Below are 20,709 nucleotides of genomic sequence, written 5' to 3'. Positions count from 1 at the left end.
AATTTCACATGGTTTGAGGTTTTTTTTTAGTCATCTTGGGTAACGCTTGTAGTGGCTACTTGGCCGGATGGCAACGCTGGTCAGCTTAGGGGCCCAATGGCAAACGCTGCTTTAAAAAACGACATTCGAGCCCAGACGTCGGTGTGGGGCAAGTTCGCTTGTTCTTCGGTCCTGCCAGCCTTTGTAGGGTCGGCATTACGTTGTTACACGATTGGTATTCTAGATTAGCCCCTTACTGCAAGCAACAATTCTGTAGCATAACGTTATGCGATCAGAAAAGAACGCTAATTTCATTCAGATTTAGCATTCATTCCGATGAAACATTGATCTAATCCGGAGATTTCTACTATGCGATTGTATCTAGCGTACTATACACGTCTTGCTCCGAGAGTTCTCACTCAAGTTTATTGAGCATTCGTTCAACAAACACTATCTCAATTTAATGTATTTTTTGAATTCCAGCTGTTTTCGAACCACCGCGCATTGTCGGTAACAGAGAAGAAGTCGGTGTATTGGGTTTTTGTAGGGAATCAATAATTTTCAAACAAAAATTAAACGATTATTTGTAACATTTTATAATAATATTATCAAACTAAGTATGCCACATTTGGATCGATAGCATCTGTCCTCTCTAGTAGCACTACATCCTATCATCGTAGAAATCCTGTGCCTTTTCTCTTCATCCCTTCATTGAAGTAAAATGAACACCATTAAGAAAGGTCTGCAGAAACGAAAACAAATGATGGTCTGACGATGCAAGATCTGGACCATACGGCTGACGCATTAAAACTTCCCACCTAAATTTTATCAATTTTTGCCGGGTAGTTAAAAATGTATGTGATATGTCATGCAGACGACAGCTCTTCTGCTTACTAGTTCCGGTCGTTTTTTTTTCGTTTCTAGACTAGGCTCTTAAAGCCTGTTTTAATCTTGATCCTTGTTGGCAATGAAGGTTTGTTACAACAATTTTTCCAGGCGACAGCAATGCTCAGTGCGCGATTCCCTTCCAGTCCCATCAAACAGGTAGCACCACCTTTTTTTGATGCTATTTTAGGCTCTGCCGCAGCTTACAAGGCATATTTTTTTTATTGTTGTTGTCGCATGTAATCCACCCGTGATCTATAATTTTATAGATGGCTTGATTTCTATGGAGTTTAGTAAATGTAGATACGTTTGTGTGAACTTTTTTTGCGCCTATTCACGTGGCACCGAAGCATTGAGCTTTTTTTCTAGTCAGCTGTCTTCAATGAATTGAAGACTGTGTTATAATCAGTGTCTAGTTCCTTGGCGATGTCACCAGTTCATGGCTACTTAAACGAGTCAATTTTATTTAACTTTCGTAATGATGTCATTAGCTTTTCCGCAATTGGTCGACCACTACTGAGATCATCTTTCACATCGAGGTTTTCAGACATCTTTTGAATTGTTTGGTTTGGTTTTTTTGGGCTTTGTTTGGTTGTCCGTAAACAGCATATATTTTTATGTTCCTTTCATGTGCCTTTATATTTTCCGTAATTTAATTATGAAGTAAAGCGAATTTTTTTGTAAAAACTTCACTGATCTTCAATCATAGCAAAAGAAGCATTCGAACAAGTTTAGCGCATTTATCACTACCGAATTTAAGTTTTCAAATAACACCAAAGCCGATCCGGCAGGACTCGAGACATGCGATATTTTCGAAAGGCTATACAGACATAATCTTGACGGCAGAAGATTACTTGATGAAGAAAACTTGTCCAGTAGTTGGCCATTACTCGTTTTAGTAGAAAGTGTTGAAAGAATAGACCTCGAACGCTTTTGTTTCAACTCTCGCTGTTTGTTATCTGATATATCTATTTCTAGTCATCGTTATTTACAATGTAACTGTAACAGCGTGTACCATAAATATGAAACTGTGTAAAAGAGTAACAATTGTATGTAAAGATACGGACATAGTTACGTGCACCCGACTGCGTAGACGTGCTTCAATCCATGGCGGTCAGCCCGGGGGCAGAATGCCTCAGCTACAATGTAATAAACAGAAAACAATGAATTGATGTGTTCTCCGCTTTTACGTTGAGTCGTAAGGGCCTATAGAAACGACAGCGAAAATGAACCCGACGCAACTACTATCGTTGTAGACGTCCACTGGGCCGAGAGCTAACCCGATTTTTTTTTACAAAAGTTATAAACGATGGAATTACAAGCAAGGCCAGGTAATAACACCGTTGTTACTGATATTACTAATTTTTATTTCAACAATCATACAACTCTATATCATTATCCGGCAAACGGTTTTTTCAATACTACCTATTGCAGAGATATTCAGTAATGTCGAAATGCACTAATGTTTTATATGCGATTTTAAAAAATCTTTTCTAATGAAAGTAATGTATTACTTTCAAGAATTATGTATAATTCTACATGTATATATTGTAGATGAACTACATTGATGGACACGTTGTAGTTTCTTAATAACGACCCCGGCGAGCATACAGCTCTTTCTTTTGCTTTTTGCTAGCGTAGTGCCATTCTAGATGTATACTTAACCCACACACAGAAACTAACTATACAGTGTACTTGGCGTTTGTATGCCTATGTTAATTAGTGTTTGCTATTATTCTTATGGTCGTTAACAATTTATAGTTAATAGCCTGTTTAGTGATTGTTTATGTTTGCGCATGGTAATTATCTATATAAGAAGCAATTGTGTTTTTGTTTATGCCGCTGTGGAAGCTTACAGTATTGAAACATCAATAGCCAAATCCAGAGGACGGTAACCAACCATTGATTGTCAACCGATCATATGGATAGGTGTGATCTGAGCACTTAGTAAGGCCTGAGCCCCAGCCTTTGTTGGACAAATGTCCAACAAAGGCAAATATTGAAGACAGTGATGAGTAGCTTGGTAGAGAGAAGTGGTATACGGCCTTGGAAGGATCAATTAGCAACTTTACTCAATTGATTTACCAACGGATTATCTACAATCGATTGCAATGAAACATAGTATTTCTGTACATTTTCTAAAAACCTTCCCCTCTGACTTATCGAACTACAGTTTTAGTTGTGATCCACTGATACACCAATGAACGAACTACTCTTACATGTAACGTGTCACAGTAAGTTGCCCAGAAGATTTCACCTTTAACTTATTGACCCTCTTTGTATCTCAGTCCACTAATTGTATATTTGAACGACTGTTCCCTTGAAATTCAGTCCACGAGCAAAGGGTAGAAATCAATAAAAAAAAAAAAAAAAAACAAGATAAAAAGGACAGTTTTATTTAACAGGCATCGATTTTGGATTATGGTTTCGAATTTTACTTGGTAGTCTCTGAAGTTCATATAATTTCAGAGGCCGTCGAGTATTGGGTCTCTTTTCTACGATCGGTTGTCAATGAAGTGAAGTTAAGAAATATAGTTACGAGCACAGGTATACACAGCTATATTCAAGCATGAGTAAATTGTACACGATAAACAAGATTAGGCTATGTGAGCGGCTAAACCCCGTAGTCTTTTTAAAAAAACGACTAAAAAACTGCACAGTTTTGTTTTGAAGGGTGGACGCCGAAATTACGGTTCGGTTTCTCTCAGAAAATTTTGCCTACGATACGGAAATACCCTCCTTTAACAACAGAGTCAGCTGATCGACGGGGTCGAAACATGGTATATAGCTGTCTCATTCTTTTCGGTAAACATACGTGGTTGATAATACATTTTTGTTCTATTAAATGTTTTTGGGGTTCTTGCTTGTTGACGTCTGTGCGCTTATAACAGCTGAAGTGACAGCAGTTAAGGAAAAGGCGGAATATCACGACGTGGCATTTCGTCTCGCCAGAGTACGACAGCTGACTAATAGTAAGTCTGATTTGCAGGAAAATCTGACTTGAACTAATCACCTTGCTGCTATGTTACTTAACTTTACATTTTTCAACCTGATAAGGTAAACTAGAGGCGCCAATGAGTACATGCTGGTACCATTGCTTACCAATTATTTTATTTCTCCCTTTGTGCTACCGTTCACTAGGCGGAGTTGGAAGAGATTCATCGACCTCATCTACGCCTCCCCACTCATCAGCAGCGTCGTCGTCATCAGGTCTTCATGTTGGAACGACGCCCCAGACCATTCCCATCGCTGCCGCCGCTGGATTTCCTGTCCAGGCGGCGACACCTACCGCACAGGTTACAGCACCACCACCGATTATGGCTAGCTGCTCTACGACGACGACGACAGCAAAAAGCCCTCCGCGCAGCAATCCTAGTCCCGTAGTGCAACTACCCTCGATATCCTCGCATTTAAACAGTAGCGGGGGAGGCGCTGGACGAGCACCACGAAGTGCAACCCACCCTCGATATCATCAAAGCGGTGCAGGTGGAGGAGGATATCACCAGGGGGCTGGGGGTAATGTGGCTGCTGCTGCTGCTGCTGCTAGTAGTGGTGGGGCAAGTAACAAATTCGGGGGTAGCCATGATGGTGCTGGGTGTCCCGATGGTGGCAGTGGCCACAACCGACAACAACATAACCCCCGACAACAACAACAACAGCAGCAACATCCTCCTCATACACAACATCCTCCACCTCCTCCTCAGCCGCCGCCACAACAACAACAACAACAGCAACAACAACAGCAGCAGCAGCAGCAGCAGCAGCAACAACAACAACAACAACAAGGTACGTTGGCGAACTCGAAAGGGAAGTAACGGATACAGTAGAACTTCGAAGTAACAGTTTGTTACCGTTTTCTTTTATTTAGTACAATCAGATTTATTCACTATGTTTCGCTATTGTTTTCCTCGAAGCGTTAAATTTATAGAATAATGCATGATTGTTCTTGATAACGTAGCCCTTATTGACTTCGAATACCGTGGCCATAGTCTATTGTTCAGAATAAGTTGGCTAGCGTTTGGCCATATTGAGCGGTTAGGCATTTTCTAAATTGATTCAGGTAAAACGAGCACATCAGTGCACAGGTGGCGTAGTTAGGAGTGTCAGAGTTTCTTCGACGCAAGTTTATCAATACAAGCTGAGCATCTTGACGTATTGACACTATTCAGCAGTCGAAGGAGGCTGAACCCCGCCTTATTGGCGTGTCAAGGTTTAAGCAGATAGCAAAAGCAGTAGTAGTGCTCTTCTATTTTCTCATTATGTCTGACTTTGTTTTTTTTTTCGTCTTCCGTTTTTTGTCATTTATCAGCAAGCTTACTTAGCTCCTATGGGCTAAGAAATAGACAGAGAAAGAGGAAACCCGTCTGTTTGTTTCACTTGTCAGTCAGGATCGACGTGTGTCGATTGTCTAGGAGTAAAGAATATGTAGGTCCAGTCTGTCATCGACGAATGTGGTTCACGCATAGTATACAGGCGCTAATGACAACCACACTGGTGGAACTGGGTCGCTGGGGCTGTATTTAGGATGAAATCGAATCTCTCGATTTCCTCGTGGCAACGATGCCGGGTAGTAGCAGACGGCATCATGAAGTGTAATGAACGAACGTCGTTTGCAATCTTGATGCTGAGTCGTCGTCATACCCTGTAGTCGTCATGCCACCTATAGTTCTATTGCCGCCGCTCACCACACTACTTTTGTGATACCGCTTCTGGGAGTGGCAGTGTTGCTGCACAGGAACCTTGTTGCCCAACGACCAGCTAGCTACACATCGGCATAATTCCAGAGCTGCAATGGCGACGGCATCAGAGCGAGGGAGGAAGGAGCTCGGACGAGGCGCCCGCTTCCGCTGCGACTTCAGTTGACCATGACATCAACTGTTATTGGCAGTGCTGGCTGTTAAGTGCTAACTGCTGTACTCATTTGTAGAACAGCTGGATAACCGAGAGTAGGTAGCGTAAAGTTGCATGATTCAAGTGATAACTACGATCAGACTAGTTAGACGAAATAAAGATGCACAGTAGAGTGCATTGCGAGTCGCTAAAAGGGCCGCGCATTTAGTGTGCTGTATACAATTTACCATAGTCGCAGTTAGCCCGAATTGGGTGACCGCAGGGGTTAGACAAAGACGAATTTAGTGAACACATGAATGGACAAGCAGAAGAGAAATCCGTGCTTGGTTAACGGGTTAATTGGATGGCTGGGTCGGTAGGTGTATATTCACCGACCCAGATAGTCGGATTAAGGTTAACGGATTGGATAGCTGACCCAGCAGCAGAAGTAGTGGTAGCGGTAGAAGGTTATGCTGTGTCAGCTAATAGCTAGACGATGCAGTCATATATACGGCTTGTTGAAACTTCACTGGTCCATTATGGTAGTAGTTGTGGTAAGTGTTGTCGGAGGAACTACTACGATTCCTAAGAGCAATAATGAACGTTATTATTTTTATGGTCGGACTCGTTTGTACGAATATCTGCTGCATTGCTCTTTGTTATCTCATTATACTTACTATTATTATTATTATCACTCAACTCTCTTGTTGTACATAGCGACAAATCCTATGCGGAATCTGTTGGTTAGAATATATATATATACACGTTAATGAAAGGGTAAAGCAAGATGAATTCAATTCAAACATCCAACACAGTTCTTGTTAGCACAATGCTTTTTCTAGCTACTATACATAAATATCGGGCTCCCAGAGCGAGGGTATAACAAAGGCCTGCCATGCGCAGGATTCACCAGCTTTCTATTGAACCGTAATAGTATTTCAGTGTACGTATCGGTTTCGTTTGCAAGTTCCTGCCTTTTCGCTCGTTCCCCCACATCCTCCTTTTGTTCGATTGACCATGTGTTATCCTGTGTCCTTTAGTGTTCGTTTGAAATGACGCGTGTCTTTTCTTCTACTAACAACTGCCAGGCAGCGGTATTACCGTATTAGCTGTTGTAGTTCCGTTAGCCTCCCTCTGGCAGTCTTCTGCTCGGTCGGATCTGGTTGCCAACTCCGCACTTGTTTACGGTCTCCTTTCAAAAAACTATACGAAACAGTCCAGACAATTATCTCTTTCTTTTTCGCGGGTTTCTCGGTGACACTCACTCATTTTCTACTGCTGGGGCCTTCGCGAAACTTTTCCATGCCTTCAACGACAAGACTATGATTGCTATTTTACCGCGCTGTTGCGTCGGGTGCTTGTAGCTTTCTCTGTAGCTGCTAGGCACAATAATTGTTACCACTCGAAGGCAGATCAGTACTATAAAAAAAGAAAAGGAACGCGAGCTAACGAAAAATCGTGACGTTAGCAACAGGCGGAGTCTGCCATCACTTGCAAATTGTTAGTGCGAAGCTTGAAAACTTCACCATTCGTCCCGCTCACGCCTCGTGAAACACACGAGGCTGCCACGATGTCGTGTACCTAAAGGACGTCGATGAGGATCCAAAGAGGAAAAGTGTCAAGAGCAATTTGATTAAGCATCTTGGCAGGGTGGACAAGTTGCTTTGTGCCAATGAGCCTATAGTACATCATGGCCATCTTCTTATTTTGTAATCCTTGCGAATTAGCTCGACTCAGAGTAATGTTCTTAATAGGAACAAAAATTAATTGTACCATTGTTATGGTTTCCATAAGAGTAAAAAGAAAAGAGAGCATAGATATGTCAATGATTGCACATAGATATGTGGAACTACGATAGAACTAGGCTAGAGATGATCGAATGCAGGAAATCGCGTACTTAGACTTATAGGGTAACTTCACTAACAGTATTAAATGATTCTAAGACACAATTAGTCTACATGAGCGTTTATCCCCTTCTACAGATGTTTAGAAAATAGCTTTTTCAGAAGAGCTGGGGTCGCAATGTACTTTGCTATTTTGAGGCAATTGGTTCTATTTGACGCAATTTTTACTTGCGCCAAATGTAATTAACTGTCACTGTTGAAACCGAAGAAAGCAAACATAGTCCTAGTCATCATATGGGTCTACAAGGGTACTCGATTTCTGACACATCCGCAAAACGCAAAATCCATTTAGCTGAACGCTGTAAAGGTTTTCTTTCATTAAAATACGTTGACCAGTTTTCAATTGTGAGTCTGTTAACTGTCGAGAACTTATGCAGAAGTCGCATCTGCAATTGGCACTACCTTCTTCTCGTTCAGAAATAACCATTTAAGTTTTGGGTTTTCAACTTCTGCGTCGAAAACTCGGTCGCTTTCAACTTACCGTTAACGAATAGCGACGACCTCATTGTTGCCTCTCTGTTGCCTAAAACATTTTTTAAGAGCAATATACATTGTAAAAACATCGTCGAAACTATTGCCGGGACGCAATATTTGAATTTCTAATAAGCATCGAATTAGTTTGGCTCATCACTATACGTTGGGCCACCATAGCATACATGCTTTGTACGGTTTGCTCCTTCAAAGTCAATGCTTCAGATTTTTTTCGAAGTGCTCCGTCAAACCGTAAGTGAATAACGTCAAACGTATTGTGTTTAGCCAATACGATAATAAGCAGTGCATATCCCTCTAATTCACGTACATGTATAGATCGGGCTGTGTACACGTGATGAGTACTACCTACTTACTGAAGCTGGCCGAAATTGTTACACGGAACAAGAATATGGGTTTGGGATTCACATGAAGGTTTGAACAAACATCATACTGGAAATACGAGGCAAATCTCATAAATACAACAAGTCCCTTGACTGGAGCATTGTCCTACTTAATTGTTTATTGAATCCATTGAAGAAATATTGAGTTGTCGCATTTTTTTTGCCGGCATTTCTTGACGCACCTTCATTTATGAGCTGTTATAATTACAAAACATGTTGCTGAGGCAGATATAAGCGAAACCTATGTATCTTTTGAATCAACCGTATATGATGATCGCTTATGAAACACATTACGCTCGGATTATTTAATAAAAAAAAACATATGCATTATCCGTACACGAAACGAAAAAAATGGAACAATTTTCAACTATTCGTTCCAGCTATAGCTATTGCGTCCTATTTGCCACTGCTAGCTTACAGCGGATAGCAGATTAGCAGGCTTGGTGCAATAGTGAGCTATAAATATGCCTGACAAGCAGCTAAAATGCAACATGTGCATACAACAAAATCCCTCCACCTAACAGGAAGTCAGATCTGATTAAGATCAGGATTACACAGCAGAAATCCTGGGATGATCTGACCTCGCGTGTGTTTTCATTGGATTCGGAACTCGGACGCCCGGATGTTAGCGATATCTGGATGTGTTTGGCCGCGTGTGGGTGTGTATGTACCGATGGCAACTGCGATTGAAGTTATTTGAGTGCTAACTGAATAGGCAGTACAATTTTTTGCCACTGACATATGCCCCTATGTAGAGGCATAAAGTTTTGTTTCGACATATAGCAATCTTGTGGGTATATTGACTGTCGTGGGTATGAAAAGCAAGAATCCAATAGAGTGATTATTGAGATAAGCGTTATTTATTCTTCTACAAAAAAAAAGGGGAGAGAATTTTTTTTTCTATTATTATTATCTCGGCTTTCCTCTAGCTGGCAATCACGAATGGCTCTCTTTTTTCAGTCCATTCTGCAGTATATAAAGGGAAACGTACGTTTCGCCCAGGGCGTGAGATTTGCAAAGTCATATTACTGCTCTACTGTGAAGGGATATAAATGAACATCCGATCACGCGGGTCGGCGATTTATAGCATCAAACTTCTGGGCCTTTATCCTGTTGTTTTTGTCTTTCTCCCCATGTATCAGTTCATGGGATTGAGCCCTGCGAGTGGGCGCTGATGACTATTGTTATCTGATATTATAGTACTGCGTTGTTGGAAATGTATTCTACTAGATAACATTAAGGTTACACATCTGAGGTAATATAAGTTGCTTATATAGGTCGGCGTAAATGTTACTTGAAAATTGAGATTTTGTTGGTGGTAGAGTAATTGTAATAGTATTGTTCAAGGGCCTTTATTCGGACTTAAGATCGGAGCCTTGAGAATAAATGGTATTTGTGAATTCTATTAAGATAGAGCACAAATGATACTGTCTGTTTAATGTGGTGCATTATCGAAACGGTCGAAAGGATCGCTCTGTGCCTTTGTTTTGTGAGGGATGCTTTTTACAATAGTCAGTCACCTAACTATGGAGAAAAAGTTGATAAAATTATTGCCGAAGTCTTATTCAAACTGTAATGTAAGCTCATCAGTGGTCTGAAGTGGTCGAGTTCCTGGAATCAGTTGTCAGACTCTCTTAATCAGTCACCAGACTCTCCCAGTCGCAATATCGCCAATGAACTTAACAACAATTACCGAAGTGTTTTAAACCATTCGAGGAAGTGATTACTAAATAGCTTCACGTCAGACGAATCAGACAAAATAATTTACGTTATCGTTTTTCTAACCGTAAAATTACACAGCGATACAATGAAATCGAGCCGTTTCTGAAGTAATTGATTACGAAAGATGATTACGAAAGTGGATCATATACGACAATAATGGCAAATAAAGAAATAAACGCTCCGTGATCTGTAGCAAAGTCCAGAGAGACGTCAAAAAAGGTATTTGCTTTGTTACCGCCAGAAAAAACGACTCGGATCGCTACTGTCGACAACGACCAAGCCATCAAAAAATCGACCAGGACAAGACGTCCTCTTCCATTGTGACAATGGTAGACCGCATCTATATTTGTAGGTACCCGGAAAGAACTGAGAACACTCGGGCGGGAAATTTTAAACTGTATAGCCAGGATGCTTACAGCGCCAGGCTATAATTTTTTCGCTCCCTGCTTTAATTTTAATCGAAAGATGCAAAAATCACATGCCACAATTTTTCGCTCAGAAATCACAAAAATGATAAAATTATGAAATACCAGTAGTAGAACGTCATTCGTACAAACAGTTTAGTAATATTATTTTTGCTTTAATTTCAACTAAAATATGATATTTTTTTTGACAATCCAATATATAGTGAGTTAGCCTCAAACTTGGATGGGTATGACTGGATGGGTAAGCAAATAGAACCAGGAGATTAAATTCATCCTGTGTCCCGTCTTGCGTACGCCAAAATCTAATGTCGTTGCTTGTAGGCTCGACTAGCTCCTTTCTATCCTTTCTATTGTTGATGGAACGCAGTGGCCTGTTATTTCGTGAGTCGTATCCGAAGATCGCTGCAGAGGATGTTGACGCACGGCAAAAAATGACGGCTCTTAGTCACCTATGTACCGTCGGCTATCAACGACTGCACTGAGCGAATAGCGAACACAGATGCCAGCAGTTGTTTCGTGCAGTTTAATATTCAACTATCTAAGTCTCTGACAGGAGTGTAAATGTTCATCCGTAAAGGTCTATTTTGTGCTGGATATGAAGAACCGGTTTATGGCGTCGCCACCGGAAACCATCCGTTAGACTTATTAAATTGAAAAAAAGATAAAATGTCGGGGAAAACGAGTTCAAGTGAAGTAGACTCTCAGACAAGGTGGATACAAACGAGGTGCGAAGAAGATACACACATATTATATATATATATCTCTCTATAAGTATATTATAGAGATATATCTCTATAAGCGAGAGAGAGAGAGAAAGCGACCTATGTCCACTCTGTTGATAACTATACGCATTGAGAGACAGATCACGCAGACACAGCCCATTATCGGTCGCTTAAACACTCGAGTTTACTAACCGTACCAGCTCTCGCGCATCTCTTAGGCTAACAGGCAGTAGCTCTTAAAAATAACAACAGGCCATAAATAAACTAAACGCAGCGAATCATTTCGTACCCTAAGCTATCGTCGTGTTCAATGTTAGGAAACTTTTAAAAAATAAATATGTTTTCTCTGGACATGGTCTGAGCATCTGCTGAACATTTTTATCTATGAACGACATTTTTCCCAAGCAATCTATGACGCCTCAGAGTTTAACCTAGAGATCTTTCTCTCTGTGAAGCTTTTGTTTCAACAAAGTTGATCACAAATTTTTGAATCCTATCTTGGCCTATATGTGGCAGTCCCGAACAGAATGAGTATTATTTATTGATTAAGGGGTCAGAAATGTTTGCTCTTGCCACAGTGGCAAGCAGCCGATTTTTCTAGATGCTACTTTAGACGCAGTCTACAATCAGGAGCGCACCATGAGTAGTTATACTGGCTAAATTGTGTTTTTAGAGGCAGATAATTCACATAATTAATTCTTTTTGCCGGTTGTTGCGGTGACTTTATCCTGTTATTTTCTATTTCCAATTTTCCGGATCTTCGCCATGTCTTGAAAGCAGAGGCTCAATAATCGACGTACAGCGGTGCAACAGCAAATGTCCACTATTCTGCCTGTCCGCCTCCGTCCTAATCTGAAAGAACTTGAAAATATAACGTCGAAGTATACAATGTAACATTATGGCTTTCTGAACTTGATTGCAAATTTGTCTGCATGCCTTCATTAACTTCACACAGATCTTGAAAATATTGGCTGTTATATCGTCCTTCAACGTATGATTTCAGTCTAGAACTTGTTTGACGTTTAGGACAGACCGCGCGGACCTTAACAAATAGGCCCATTTAGCTGCACCCACATTTCCCGAATCAAGCCTGACGTTACGTCCTACTGAATACGCACCATGCCCGATTCACAGGGGCTGTTTGCTGTTTACAGTCTTGACGAAGACTGTGACAAAGTTTGTGACGTACTGATCTAGCGAGAACTTTCCTCATACATTTCACAATAATACGCCAAGTTTATGATTTAGTCCGTCCAAAATCATTGGTACACTTACCGAATTCCCAGGACAAAATCAGATTAAAGACATCACTTGGGATCATTGCTCTTACCATCAATAGTACAATGTCGTAGCTTTCTCTTAATCATAATATACCACCCTTTGTCAGTTTATTTTGTTAGTACTAAATCCTTATCGAACTATTAAATACTTTAGTCATGTGATGGTAGATATTGATTCTTAAAAGTTTCACTTCTGGCTTTGGCTTTTACCATAATATTAACGTAGTCTCGTTGAAAGTTAGGAAAATCTAAAATACTATTTTTCCTGGACGTATTATCAAAACATTTAGCTAATCCTCTTCTAATTTATGTGGAACATTAGCTTTTAAGCAGTCTATAAAGCTTCACAGCTTAACGTAGAGATTTTCTGTTTTCTAAACCCGTTTTTTGTCGAAGTATTACATGTTTACAAACCCTATCTTGCACTTTTATCTCTGTGTAAGTGACACTCGTAAACCAAGTGAATATTATTAACTGATCGAGCAAACATAAAAAGTCTGCTCCCCACCCTACAATAACAGTCGACCGATCTTTCCAGAGACTACTTCACACGAAGTCAATGATTTGAAAAGCGTAATCTTTGAATGTTGCACGTAAAGCATACTGTAGAAATAGAAACTATCAACGAAGCCCCTTCAGGCGAAAGCAGGTGGGTAGATACAAGTAGTTTTGAAAAACCAAAAAAAGTATCTCTGATCCTTTTCTTCATACACCTGTTAGAGTTCTTTGGAGACACCCTCTAAAACGTGCACAAACCACATAAGTTAATTAAGGTTCAGTCGTATGCGAATAGTTTTTTTTTTTTTTTTTTTTTTATATATTTACGACTATTCTTGAGTTCGTTCACTATAAACGATTGTAAAATAATGCGCTTTGTCAGCATAGACTCACCCTTCCATAAAATAACTAAATGTATCAGTAGATGTGTATAGATATATTAGTTATTGATTTCACATTGTCTATATATAGATACTGATGTCATTGTAAAACGTCCATGATCTTGGGAAGCCACACAATATTGCTTTTTGTGGTCCTTTTGGTCACTTCCAGTGTTCCAGGCTATTAAATGCGTAAACGTATATACCAGACCCCATATAATACACACACACTGGGTAACGTATACCTGCGTTTTGTCGATATCCTACAAATCTAACCCTATTGTTGAGTTCACGGCTAATGTTGAGGTGTTTTTTTTTTAAATTCAAAAGTCTCGTTCAATGTTACGGCTTACTTTATGGGAAAACTTACTTGTTTTTTTTTGTCACGATAAAAATGACCATTTTGAAACGATAACGGTATCGTTTCACAGCTGCATATACAAAGAATAGGTATTATAATTGTAACTTTATATTCGGCTACATCTTGTCAAGACATAGTTTGTTACACAAGTTCATATAACAACAACATTAATTATTTCGTTATAGCTTCATGTATTTATGCAGCACCTTCGTCACGCGTGCTAAGAAAATGATTGAACTATTTGTATCATACACATATATGTAGCCGTATGAATCCACGTCATACATAGTTTCTATGATTATGGCTGGCTGATCTTATGGGGCGGTTGGCCTGTTTGCGTTGAGGGGGAACGGTCGGGGGGAGGGGAGGGGAGGGGGTAAAGATGCTGGAATCTCTTGGTCGACCAAAAGCAAGCGAGCAGAATGGAATACCAATAGTATAGCAGCAGCAGCAGCAGCCGTCACATTCTAAGCAAGGCATGAAGGAGGAGTAACGGTAGAGAGTCAGCGAGTAAGTCTGGAAGTTCTATGTCGTTTCGCCCATTTGCTGGGTCTGCTGGATCGCCAGTTCATTGGTTTGTTCGCTCTTTCGCGTACATCTCAGGCCGTTGCCACCGCTGGCGTCGCTGATGTTGTTCCAGAGTTACCATACAGAGGGCGAAAGCGAGCAAGATATAGTGCGATAGAGTCATCCGGCGGACATTGACCCTCCGTTTGGAATGAAGAAGACTGATTGAGGGGAAGGATGGGGAAGCTGGAGAAGGGAAGACCCGCTGGGGGAGCTGCTGCTACCATCGTCGTAAATCGGATGGGCGGCTGAGCTGTTGCTATGCCTGTTTCTGCTGCGACGACTACCGCAGTAAACTACCGCCGCTGCCGACAGACGGCAACCTGTTCGCCGCCATCGTCTTCGTCATAGTTGTCGGGCCAGTGGCACCACGATCAGCAGCTTTAGGACGACCAGTACTACAGCCCGTGGCGACGATGCACTCACACACTCATTACGTGGCCATCTGGGTCTCGTTCTTGGCTTTCTCTAGTGGTGCTGTTGATCACGTCTAGCGCTGGTCATGTCGTCGCTCGATCTCTGTTCGGTCGCGATGGAGAGGGGAACAATCAGCTGTCAAACAATTGCGCTCCCTCCCGCTGGTGCTGCCGCCGTCGTTGATGCTATGTGGTCTTCGGCGTCCGCGTTGCCTATGCGCCCGTCCATGCTTTCGTGTGCTCTACGTGTGTTTCTGGGTATCCGGGAGAGTGCATCTGTGCCAGTGTACAGCGTGCGCGCGTTCCTTCGACAATTCCATCTGTTTGGCTAACATTAGAGGCGGCGTCGCCGTCATTGATACGACGGTTAGAGCAGCTAAACCACGTTCGTACGTGGTTCGACGTTGGGCGTAGCGTTGCGGGGTGCCAGTGGTGTCCGTCAAACAACGGTGTATGCTGCTTGCCGATGGCGGTAGCACGACAGAAGGCAACAGCAATGACGGCTATACATTAGGAAATCCAGCGCAGCTACGGTGGTGGCGACAGCTTCAGTTGGTCAACAGCGGCAGCAGCACCGATGCTCATCTATGCTACTATAGTTGATCTTATGGGCGCTGCTGGTAATAGTCGCTGCACTCCTTCCACTATCCCTGCTACGGCTGTTATTATCGCTGGGTAGCGGTGATGGTGACGTAACCGGTTGCGTCTGTGTGTAACTGTCTACTAAAGGGTCGAATGGAACATCAGGCGCATTGCCAATCCAGCCACAACAAAGCCCTACACTGCGGTAACAACGCAGACGCAAATGCACGCATGACGATGGCATCCATAATGATGCTGCTGCTGATCATTGTAATGATGATTGTGAGTCGCATGCCTATCGATAATACTATATATGCACGACGGTCGGGTTCAGTCCGCCAGCCATACAGGGACGCACACAATGCGGCTTCGGGGTTTCTTACACTTTTCCAGCAGCTGTGGGTACGACAACATTTAGAGTGGCGGCGACAGCTAAAGCCGCTATTATTCATCTCGTACTTCTAACAGCAGCAGCAGAACCCTTTCGTAATCCATCCCGCTGTAGTCCGCCAGCAGGCAACGGCCGTCCCGGGCTTCAGAACTATCTACACAAGGGACAAAGCCACCCGGCTGAGAAGGCAAACGTCCCTTTGTCATGGAAGGCCGCTCGTCGTTGCCCAGATAATACGTAAAGCAAGAAAGAAGCGGACAGAAGACGAGGCATCCCGCGTCGAGTTGAGAACGAAAAGAGTAGAAAGAATGATAGAAGTTGATCCCATTTACGCTGCTACTCCTACCGCTGAACAGCTAGTACAATATACAGCGGGTCGCTGACTTTCGAGTTGTAGCGTTGCGAAACTATAACTTTGTTAGCCGCATGAGTCGTAGCTATCATCGCCAGCAGGGTCATCACCATTGTTAAATTTTTGCGCTAGCTAGCCGCCATGGCCATCGCCAACGTTATCGTGATGAACTCTGCTATTGGGAAGACGAGGCAACCATTAGAAGATGATCGGTATGACAGTGAACAGAAGATGGAGAGAGTGTGAGAGCGGGACAATTCGAAAATGGGAACAAGCTGTTGAGGAACGAATTAGGGATATCAGGAAATGTTCTAATATTGTTATGCAACGTGTCGCCGATTTAAAAGATTGCACAAGACGTTCGCACTGAATGCCGCTCTTCTTAATCATATCTCTTCTGCTATTGTTTGCGGCGTAACGCGAGCAAACGCAGCGGCATCTAGGGGAAAAGCAAAAAAACACAGCGGCTTATCGATTTCGGACTGTGAGAATGAGGCAATCGGAGACGTGACTGCAACGGTATTCGCTATAAACAGCTGCCAGCTACGTAGTTGATTGGGGAATAGCAGTTTCCACATTATTTTAGCCACCTGTACTAAAGTCGTAGTGTAGAATAGTATAAGATGGCAGTAGCACAGGACAAGTGTTGCCTCTGCCAGCATCGCAATCGCAACCACGGTTTCCAGTTGCTTTTTACTAGACGTGGCAGTAATAGCGTTAGTTGACGTTGCCCTAGGCAAAGCCCGTCGTCGGTAAGAAGAAGCGCGCGAGGGAGACAGGCAGCGACTGAAGAGGGAGAAACAAGCGGGGCGGGCATGGGGGTGAGCGAGGGGGCAGAAACCTATTGTACTTTCTTCTGTGAGTGCGACGTCCTCTTCGACGATTTCGGCTTCGCATACGGGCGGAGACAGGGCAACGACAACAAGATGCAGCGAAATCCTTCTGGAACGCTTTATAGCAGCCCACAGTAGACTATCTGGTATATATATGTGTACAGACATAGATAGATGGAAGTGACTAAACCAAATGTTAGGATGTCGATTCCGGCTTTTGTCTCTGTTTCCGTATGGGTTAGGGTTGAGTTGGATTGGGCTGGGCTGGGCTGGGTTGGGCTGGGCTGGCAGCCACGGGCGTGGTGCCACAGGCAATGTGGCACAGTCCGCTATCCGGCGACCGCATGATTAACCTCATCCATACTACTAGTATCAAATGCAACAGACACCGTTTGGTGTTGACGTGAAGCTCATTGCGTTATATTTAGGTGCGAGTGAGTGTGTAAATATGTTCTAGCCGAGTACGACGGTCATCGTTGTCGTCGCTGTTATAAAAATAGCAATAATAATTCTAATATAAAAAACGAGAAAAAGGAATACGCCAGTGAAGCTTAGCTGATCATTAGCGACTTTCTTCATCTGTGCGTGCGTCAGTATTGGCTATGGATGCACGTTCGAGCGTATGTGCGTGTATGTAGATGTGCTTTTCTGTTGAATGTCTGTGCGCATTTGCGCGTCCTGGCGGACTAACGCACGAGTGAATTATGGGCTACACGGACGCTCCATTACTAGAGTGATGGTAGTTACGGTACGTAAGGCACTCGCGCTTCCCCTGCGACTTTGGCCATTCAGTCAAGATGCGAAAGAATTAAATCAAAGCCATTTGCGTATTTTATTGCGCAACGACAACAACAACCGGCAATTGTATGCTTCGTTAAATATAATTGCTCTGATACCAACAAATCATTTTTTACCAGATGATCGTATTTGTGTATACTTTTCTATCTTTAATTTTTAACCCTTGCTACAGACACAATAATGAAGTGTCTTCTCGATTGTTTAAACCATATTAGTGTTTTTATAGAAAAAAAATAGTACTTTATTGCGCCAATCTCTGTAAAGGGGTCTGGTGTCGTTTTTTTTTAGCTCTTTTCTAGACATACTTAGCGAATCGAAATAGCTTAGTTCTTGATATGACCAGACACTGCCTATATTACGTTTTGTAGGTCTACTGTTTGTTGTCATATGTATTTTAGATTTAATTATAATAGTACAGGATTACGGATTTCAATTAGAAAATTAGGAACTGCTTCGCTTTTAAGACGGTATTCCAAAAAAAAATATATATAATATAGCAGATATTTCAACGATACTCTCGTCTGTACGCTAGAAGTTTTATTTCTGATGGACATGTTATTTATTTAATATAATCAACATCCATTACGACTGCAGCTACAGAAGGCGCTTTAACTGGTTATTTTTTTAAATCTGCCCTAAACGATACCGGTAAATGGCGCAGAGTTCGTTCAAGTAGCGCTTAAATTCACTATATACAAACATTTCTGACCGAGTTAAGCTGTGAGCCGATAGCAGGCCACAAGTTCCAAAAATGCAATGCTCTAAAAAAACAAAAAACTCAACAGGTGCAAAAAAAACACAAGGCTACTAATTTTGGAGCTTAGCTGCACAACCCAATTAGCAAGCGATATTCTCTTGTCTAAAATGTAAAAAAAAAAAAAAAAACACTTAGTTTGTGTACGAAAACTAAAAAAATGACTTTTTTTTTTTTGAGTTACTTTGATGAATTCTCCATGGCTTTAAGTTAAAGTCATTGAACTTGCATTATGAAAATCCTTCACGGATTTTACAGATGCAACGTAAAAGAAGCAGTTCCAAAAGCAGCGCGCTGTCATTTGCCATGAGGGGTTCGTCGGTTTATTTTTCATTGGGAACGAATGTACGCATGGCTTTTTCGCCGAACAGCCAGCCAATCTAAACGCATCGCCCTGTATGTATATCATGTATTAAACCTCAAGGAAATTCAAAAATAAGGCAAAAATTAATCAAGTACCACCATCATTATATTTCAAATCGCGAGCTAGATAACGTCAGAAAACCTTACTAAAATAAAATCCCTTTAATGTTTGGGTAATATCTACCTACGGGCTCAGAACCTGCTCACACTCTCCCATCTGTTTCGATGAAAATTATATTTACGAAGAAAACATGCAAATATCCCGTTCTCATAATATATAGGTATATGTCACAATTTCAAGTCTTTGCACACATTTTTCTCTAACGTTGATATCAAATGTATTTGTCCTTGATTCGACTATTATTTTCTCTAACTGTCCTATACGTAGAGCTTTCGCTGTTTTTTAAAGATATAACTAATATTACTTTATACAGTTCAGGCTTTCGTTGTTTAGTTAACGATCTATGATCGTGAACTATCTACAAGGCAGTGCGCCAAAATTGGGGTAAATCTTGGCGGGTTGTTTGTCTGTCGTGTCACTGTCACTTCCGGTACCAAATGAAAGTCAGGTCATTCTTCAACAAAACAGTAAATTCATTATGGCGCACAATAGTGTGATTTTTGGAATTTGAAAGAAGATCCGAAATTACAACTTCTCGAGTTATCCCCCAATGTACAGCGTCCCAAATGGGTTTGGAGGTGTAGAATAGGTAGCAGAAACTAGCCCCGAAACGAAAAATCCAACGTGAAGAAAGAAAAGTGCAGACTCCAATGGTAGTAGCTGGCTTACCAAAGTGCATTTCTAACGATCCTTCTATTTCCATCAAAGCGACAGTGCGTAAATTTGGCGCTAGTGAGCGTACGATGTTGGGGATTGTCACGAACACCTTAGATGCTCACCTACGGGTCATATGCCGGTGCAGTAGCTCACAAAAGATGATTAATGAAGAGCTGGCTGCTTGACAATGCAGGCAAAAGTAAATACGGTGGCCGAGGAGTCGGATTTGAACCTGTCGAATTGCTAATGTTGAGCGGCGCTGAGCGAGAGTCCGACAAGTCGTGGCATGACAACATCACCTCGCTTACCCTTGCTACTAAGAAGGAACATTTGAAACGACCCTATGAGCAGTTTGCGACCTGGGTTAAGGCTGCCATTGCAGAGGATGGCGGTTGCATTTATTAAACATGGTTTTCAAAAATGGCGCTTCTGATGTGTATAAAAAATGTCGCTGGAATGTCTGTTTTGCTTTAAATGCAGTCTTGCAAGCAAAACATACAAAAACGTCTTAATTTATATGCCATGTCCTGTATTACACAATGCCGAACACATATACCAATTATAATGGTCGCTGCTAAGTTAGGACCGTGTTCTTAATACGTTTTACTATATTCAAGAATATATTTTTGACACTGTACGACATTTCGAACAGCACTAACCAAAAAATTAAATTTTTAACAAATAGCTACAGCTTTTCGCTTACATTAAAAAAAAAAAAACTATCGTTCTAAACCTACTTTTTATAGGAAGAAATACCTTTAGGTCAAAATCTCAAAAACTGACAAAAAGCCAGACTGAAACCTGAAAGAGTATTGCTCTCCACATTCTTGAGGTTGATCAGTAGACACAATTCTATAACCGCGCCTTCGTAGTCCAGGCTCCTGGCAGTATTTTTTTAATCAACTTTTCAGTGTTTCAGTCACAGACTGACTCGTCGATGCGCGAGCGAAGGAACACAGTATACGAACGTTTGTTTTAGAAATCCTATGAGGCTTAGGAGTGAATTTTCTGTCGAAC

The 20,709-nt window shown here is 41.7% G+C and overlaps 1 protein-coding gene across 2 annotated transcripts in view; it reads left to right on the top strand.

The window, feature by feature from the left end:
- The window catches only part of mtgo (miles to go), a 68,494-nt gene that overhangs the window by 21,263 nt on the left and 26,522 nt on the right, over positions 1 to 20,709 (top strand). For both annotated transcript variants that reach the window (XM_022841599.2, XM_022841598.2), the window contains exon 2: positions 4,006 to 4,650. In XM_022841599.2, the coding sequence (XP_022697334.1) occupies positions 4,006 to 4,650 (645 nt within the window). The remainder of the gene's footprint in view (positions 1 to 4,005; positions 4,651 to 20,709) is intronic.

This window comes from Varroa jacobsoni, unplaced genomic scaffold, assembly GCF_002532875.2.
Source record: "Varroa jacobsoni isolate VJ856 unplaced genomic scaffold, vjacob_1.0 scaffold_940, whole genome shotgun sequence".
In the NCBI taxonomy this organism is placed as follows: domain Eukaryota; kingdom Metazoa; phylum Arthropoda; class Arachnida; order Mesostigmata; family Varroidae; genus Varroa; species Varroa jacobsoni.
The sequence above is the reverse complement of the archived record's forward strand: the minus strand, read 5'-3'. Positions and strand labels throughout refer to the sequence as shown.